This window comes from Microtus ochrogaster, chromosome 4 (genome assembly GCF_000317375.1).
Source record: "Microtus ochrogaster isolate Prairie Vole_2 chromosome 4, MicOch1.0, whole genome shotgun sequence".
Lineage (NCBI taxonomy): Eukaryota > Metazoa > Chordata > Mammalia > Rodentia > Cricetidae > Microtus > Microtus ochrogaster.
The window spans coordinates 69,158,319-69,165,798 of NC_022011.1; the positions used below are offsets into that span (position 1 = coordinate 69,158,319).

At 40.4% G+C, this 7,480-nt stretch overlaps 1 protein-coding gene across 3 annotated transcripts in view; it reads left to right on the top strand.

Moving 5' to 3' along the window:
• The window catches only part of Gpd2 (glycerol-3-phosphate dehydrogenase 2), a 136,414-nt gene extending 132,710 nt beyond the window's left edge, over nt 1-3,704 (top strand). For all 3 annotated transcript variants that reach the window (XM_005346424.2, XM_005346423.2, XM_013345925.2), the window contains exon 17: nt 470-3,704. In XM_005346424.2, the coding sequence (XP_005346481.1) occupies nt 470-595 (126 nt within the window). In that variant the 3' untranslated portion in view covers nt 596-3,704. The remainder of the gene's footprint in view (nt 1-469) is intronic.
• The last annotated feature ends 3,776 nt before the right edge of the window (nt 3,705-7,480 follow it).

Consider the following 7,480-nt stretch of genomic DNA (forward strand, 5'->3'; position numbering starts at 1 on the left):
AGAGAGAGAGAGAGAGAGAGAGAGGAGAGAGAGAGAGAGAGAGGAGAGAGGAGAGAGAGGAGAGAGAGGAGAGAGACTGAGACTTGAAGTTGTCAACTATAATAACACTGAAAAAAATCATAATTAAATGTAGGAGGTCGTGGTTTATCTTTGCTCTATCCCTGAGATCCCTTTTTATGATTTAAAAATAGAATTCAAGATCCAAGTAACCCAAAGAGCACATTATGGCCTAAGGTGCTCGTTAAGGGTAGCCTGATCTACTTAGCTGGAGCCGTCTTTGTCAGCAGTGTGAAACATTGTCTCCCTTCACCTCTTTTTGAACTGTTGGAAAGGTTGGGTGTGTGCTCGGGATGTGATGGAGCCTTCATTGCGCCTCTGCCTGGCATGGTGGTAACATGTAGGTGCTGAGAAGAGGGGCCTGATGTGAGCTGGACTGCTTGCTGAGTGTGTTCTCTATTTTGTTTCAAAGCTGATGAGCGCAATTCAGAAAGGAAGGGTGTCTGGAAGCCGACTTGCCATCCTGATGAAAACTGCTGAAGAGAACTTGGACCGAAGAGTTCCAATTCCTGTGGATCGTAGTTGTGGAGGATTGTGAGTCTGACCAGTCAATCCACAGCCAACAAGCATAGGACAGCCAGCACCACGCACCAAGCGGAGACGACTCACACTGCTCTAAAATAGTGGCTATGGTAGCGTGTTTAAAACAACAACAACAACAACAAACACTGGAAAACATTCCAAAACTTTGAAGATGTTGGTGTATTTGCCAACTTAATTTGCCAATCCTTTGTTTTTGTTATTCAGTCTAGCTTCTAAAAAGTGCTTTTCTCATTTTTAGAGCACACTGATTTAATGTGTTGTATCCATTGTGTAACCTGTTAGACTTGACACTCTGCCTTTTCACTCATTCGTTCATTCATTCATTCATTCATTCATTAATTCATTCACATCAGTTTTGGAGGCAGACTCCACAAGCTTGAAAAGAAGCTAGACAATGTGAGCACACAGAGCTCTAGAGCTTGAACTTGTAGATAGCATTATGGTTTTCTTCTTAGACATAATCATGTTTGGGGAGACTTCTCAACCCTTTCCTTCTACCTCCCCTTCCAAATAATCCTGCACACTTTCCTGTTTAGGGTAACACTGCCTAATCTGGAGAGGGAAGACAAAGTTTAGATCTGGTTAGATTTGGTTACATTTCTAAAAGAAAAAGTCTGAAAGCTTCCAGAATCACAGGAGTAAGATAAAGACAGCACTGACATTTGCCGGGAGGTACAGTGATAGTTGCTTCTCAACAGTTCATTTTTTTTCCCCAGGCACTGCTGGCTTTCTTTGACTATTATAGTTGCCAGAAAAAAAAAAAAAAACTTGCTTTTTTTACTTTAAAACCAGCATTTGAGTGGCAAGTTGGATATAATGGGATGAGACCAAATCTTTCCATTTCTTATGGGAGTAATGATAAAACACAGTTTTCAATCCCACAAGTCCTGAATCTTGCAGTGGGTGGTATTGTCAGACCTGTTCTTCTTGGGGTGGGCAGTATTTGCAAAGAGATAATACAAAAGAATTGGGCAGACTTTAGTTAACTTGAATTATAACATTAAAATAAGACATACCACTTTAATATCCAAGGACAATCTGCTTGCCAAAGCCTTTCTCTTTGTGTACTCAATGGGAAAAAAAATTCTTATTCTACCAAAAATAAAAAAATAAAATAAATCAAAGAAAGACACCTCCCCCCACATACAAATAAAAAACAAAACTGAATGTGCATTGAATTCAACAAATAAAGCACTGAATAGAGATGCCAGTTGGAAGATACTTCTGCTATATTCTGTTGGCATTATAACTAGTAATCTTAATATTTATTAATTTTCTGAAGCTGCCAATGATGGTTTTGTGTGCATAAGAGGAGATGCAGCCCTGGGTTCATACTTCTCTCCCGGCAGGCTGGGGCAGGCTATGTGAACTGGTACATAAAGCACCTTCGTGCTACTATTTCTGCTTACGCAGACCTGTTTTTCTGCCTCGTTCAGTATGGGTTATATCATAATATAAACTGGGAAGTTCACTTACCTAAGCCTCCCCCCAAATATGCAGAGACTGCAGGGAGAGACAGCTCAACTCATTTTATTATTAAATGAAGTTTAGATACTTCCATTTCTGCAGGATAACCTGACACAGAGCAAGTGACATCATAGCAGGTGTCGCTGAAGTTTTTCTTTCAAAATGTTAATATTTTACACCGTTTTTAAATTATTTTTTAATAAATGGAAGCACGTGGCTTTGCAATTGTTTTTCTATCATGACAGTTAAGTTCACTTTATACCTCATGACAGTTAAGTTGGCAGAAAAGCTGTCCTTTAAGACATCCCTCCCTCTCAAAAAAGATACCCCAAATGATATATCACAATACTCTACATCTGTACCCCCCTCCTCTCTCTTTTCTTTTTCTCTCTTTCTAGTTAGATCAAGATAACGATGGCTTGTGTCACCCCTGATTCTCTTACAGTAGGGACTGGGCTTAGAATGTGACTTGCTCAGGCCGATCTGCGTTTGGAAAGCCGGTCTTGTTTGTACATGCTTTGCTATGGATGAAGTTCCTTTAAGGACAAAGAGAAGTGCACTTTTCTTCATTTGCGCTTATCTGCTTTGGCTTAAAAATCTGCTCGTTCTAAGACATGCTCCTTCACCAATCCCAGAGACTCACTCCTTGTGGAAATGGCATCGCTGTGAGCGTTTCCCTAGGAGTGTCTCATTAAGCCTGGACAGCTAAGCAAAGGAGAAAGGAAATAGGGGAACAAGCCCCTTTAAAACTCATTCAGAAAATGAAACATACTTTTTCCTTTTCATATAGCCCTGGTATTTGTTGACTCTGTTCCGGTGTGGGAGTGGGTGAGCGGGGATTACCTTTATTATCAAGTGATTTATTTCAAGAGCCTCTGAGGGGATTCAGGTGAAGGAACCGCATCTGTGCTGGAGGGCTGCATACTCCTTTAACTAGCCTCCGCCTGGGTGGTAATAACAGTGATAAGGCTGGATTACTTGTTTAGCTAAGGTTGTCTGCCTCACATCCATCATGCTGCATATTCCTGCTTTCAGTCTGTTCCCACCGAGGGTAACTTCCGATTTCTGCCATCGAGTGCATGCTTTGTATTCTGCCTTCGTTTACGGCTTGATTTTGGTCTATTTCAAAATATGTACGACAAAAATGTTCCTTCTGATTTTTAACTCAGTACAGCTTAGGGATTGTCACTGATTTTTTTTCTTTCCCTCTTTTTTATTCGTTTGTTAAAAGGTCTTTTGCATATGAATGTAATAATGTATTGACGTCGCTGATGCTGTAAACTCTCACTGCATTTGACTCTAGGGAGTAAAAAAGCCCTACTGTGTTTTCAAAGGCTATCAAGTCTTAGTCCAGCCCCGGAGAGGACATCCTCCCTTACTGCATGCTTTTATACTGTCACACTTTTATGTATTGTGTTTGGGTTATCGTTCTGGACTGGACTGTTAAATGCTGTGTTTGAGGCTGGGTTGTCATTTTTATAACTGTCTTGGTATTTTATCACCATTATTTATTACTTTTGATATACAGAATGAGCCGCATGCATTTATAGAGCAATAAGAAGATGTATTTAATGTGCCTTGTTTTTAACTGAGTAAGAGCCGAAAGCATGAATCAATAAAAGCTGATTAAAATGGTCCATTTGCTGGCATTTCTGTGTTGCTTGTGGTCAGACAAATAACTTTAATTATTGTTGAAGTTTTTAAAAGTTTGAAAATATTTTCAGAAACTGTATTTTAAATGACACCCATTAATTATTTTACATTAGAATTTTGTAACTTTATCTTAAGTGAAGTTTCTGTAGACAGATATTATTTTATGTGACTACCAAATTATCTATTAATTTGTTGCTTCGGTTTTACGTGGCCCTAGCCTGCATTTATCCCATTACAACTCAATAGAATTCCTTCCCACCCACCCCCATAGGCCAGAACCTCTCAGCTTTTACGTTTCCAGGCATGCTGATGAATTTTATCATAACTAAAATCAATAGAAATGAATGGAAAAGATTACATAATCCATTTTGATCATCTTACATGTCAAGTTAGTGCAGGGTTGCCAAGCGTTGATAAATGCTCTGACAGAAAAAAAAAATGCTATATATTTTCATTGTCAGTAAGTCAGTAGAGCTGTTATCAGTTTAATACTGGCCCAATTTTATAATGCCCATGTTATTTTATAGGTTTTAATTTGCACACGTACAGGGAGTGCTTTCTCCATTTGTGACTTAGAAGTGCTACTTCCAGGCTGAGCGTGCATTTGTGAGTCCCTTACAATCCTTCAAAACCATATCCCGAGAGAAGGTTCCCTCCCAGACAGACATGCAACAATACATCTGGGGAAAAAAAAAACAAACATAGCAGTTCAAAATGTTTTCCATTGATCCAGCTTATGCAATTTGATGAGACTTAACTAAAATTTGTCAAAATATTGCTCATAGTTTTCAAAACTATGTAAAATGGATGGTTACTTTCAAAAGAAGGAAGCACAAGAGTGGCCTCAGTATTCTACAGTGTTTGTCAACAGGATATTGTCTCTGGTGTCAGAGCGCATCTGACCACACGTGACTTAGGGAGGAGAGGAGGAGCAACAGGAGCTTTATGTTGGTCTGGCCCCTCATAATGAGACAGTTCTGTAAGAAGGCAGAAATGATGAGCTTTTTATGCCTGTACTTTGTGGTTTAGGTCTCTAATTAGCTACCCAACGTGTGCAATGCAGGCATAGAATATGACGTGTGTTAGCCCTTGATGATGCCACAGACAGCCCTGTGCTGAGAAGTGCGGCGTAAAGCCAGTTGCTGTCCTTCCATCTCCTTAAATACCTGCCCACGAACGGGTGTGATCTGAGAAAAAGGCTGCTAGGAGAGTCACCCCTGTGCTCCACATGTGGCCTCGACCCTTTTGCTTAGCGTAGGTTACCACTGGAAGTATTCATGTTGTAGTTACTTGAACCGAGGGGAAGGCTGTGTGGTACCTTCGTTAGGAAGGTACTGTATTGCATTTTGTATTTCAGTGGAATCAGGGGAGGACTGAAGTGCACAGAATGTGCCGTGGATGTTGGAGGATGGTACATGGTACAATTGGTTTGTTCTAAAGACGTCTGAGCCTTACAGATTCGTGGGCAGGTGTCTGAAGCTAGCCATTCCTGCACTCATCTATCAGGTAAAGGGCTCCGATAGGGCAATGTGCATCTTGCTTCTTTATCAGCTGCTGCTAGCTTTCTTTCATTGTATCAAAGAGTGAGGAAGTGGGAAGTCACACACACACACACACACACACACACACACATACACACACACACACACACCCTTCATACTTCATGCTCAGCGTTCTTTGTTAGCTTTTAGCATATCCTAAACACCTGGGTCTAATTTTTATTAGCTTTTTCTTTAACTCCAACTTAGACTTACTTGATTTTGTTTGTCTCAATAATCTAAATGTAATAAACTCAATTAACATCACACTATTCTTTTGCCTGACCTCAGTGCCCTCTTTTAATCGAGGTCTTCTGCCCTTGCCGGTCCCTTCCTCGAAGAGGCAGAGTAAACAGCCACTCCCTTTTGTATGTTGCTTGTTAGGGTTTCTCACCATTGCTTCACTTTCTATTTTTTCCCACATCCCCATCATTAATTGATTTACAATTCATTTTTATGCACACGGAGTTTTTCCTATCCAAGTTAAGAAGCTGTAAATCTTAGATCCATTGAAATGACAGTGAGAAATATTTCATTTTAGCCCATGAATCATTTGCCATCCTCATTGCAGAAAAATGGCAAAATTATGGTGTACCATGTTTTCATAAATTACCCTTCCCCACCCCCACACCATGGCGCTGGGTCATTTCATTATCTGTGTGGGGGAGACTCGGAGTCAGACTGTAGACACGTGGGGTAAACATCTCAGGTCTTGCAGTGAGCTAATCAAAATTTCATAACATTACAAATTAATTCCTGTGCTTTCGTGAAGAACTTAATTCATGTACAAAATATATCATTTATTTTATAAGTCAAAAAGTAGCTCGATATCAAAGTATGCCCCACGATTGCTTGTATCAAAAAAGGGGATGGGTATTGAGTTCTTTAAATAATGTATATAATTTTCATTGGTTTCATATGTCAAAGTAGTCATTTATGTCCTGAAAGGTGGGTGCTTGGCACTATGTGTTTGAACACTATTAAAAAATCATAGCTTCTTCCAAAAAGGCCAAATCTTGGGTTTGTATTTCACATATAGAGTGAAATAATTTCTGCAGGAGCCCCACCCCCACCCCACCCCATCCTGTCTCCAGCAAGAATTATCCTTAAGAGTAAAAAGACCCTGAAATTCCCAAAGATAAATATTTTTTAAGAGCAACACATGAAATCAGCTACCGTATCATAGCGTCCCTGAGTGGATGGATTTGGCCCTTACTCTTTTTTTTCTTTTTTTTTTTATTAAATTTATTTATTTATTAAGGATTTCTGCCTCCTCCCCGCCACCGCCTCCCATTTCCCTCCCCCTCCCCCATCAAGTCCCTCTCCCTCATCAGCTTGAAGAGCAATCAGGGTTCCCTGACCTGTGGGAAGTCCAAGGACCGCCCGCCTCCATCCAGGTTTAGTAAGTTGAGCATCCGAACTGCCTAGGCTCCCCCAAAGCCAGTATGTGAAGTAGGATCAGGGATGATCTTTCGGGAATTCACCAAGACCAGCTAGCCTGGGTCTGAAAAAGCATGGGATAAAACCAGACTTACGTAGTGGACAATGAGGACTACTGAGAACTCAAGAACAATGACAATGGGCTTTTGGCCCTTACTCTTAACCGCCATAATACGGTTGGGGTTTGAGGAGCCTTGGTCTGTTCTTTGTAGATTCTGAGAAGCCAAGTTTATCTTGGTAAAGAGCTGTGTTCTAGTGAGTTGCTGCCCTCCATCAAAGTGGGCTATCTTTGAAATGGGGCTCCTCCAGCATGATCCATGCCGTAAGCAGCACTGAACCATTAAATAAAAACCAAGACAAAATGCTTTTGAAAAGGGTTAATTAGCTTTAATACTGATTTATTCCATATAGGACGCTAATAGACCAGAACATTTACTTCTGTTTTGGGTCATTAAAAACTGGCTCTAGTTCTGGAACAATTTGTTTCTAATAATTAAAAATTAGACCAATTAGAGTAGTCTTCATGTAACCTACTCGCCATGATGTACTTTTTAGGAAAACGAAAACCTAACTCACTATTTCTCAATTCCTTGTGATCTCAGCCAGAAATGCACTGCACACAAGATTGAGAAGATCACTGAGCCCAAGCCTGGAGCCTTTCTCCTTTAGCCCTAAAAGGACCTGTGAGGGGTGTGTGTGTGTGTGTGTGTGTGTGTGTGTGTGTGTGTAGAGGTATTAATGTATACACTGAGATCAGGAAAACTCAATTGCTGTGTGCTCTT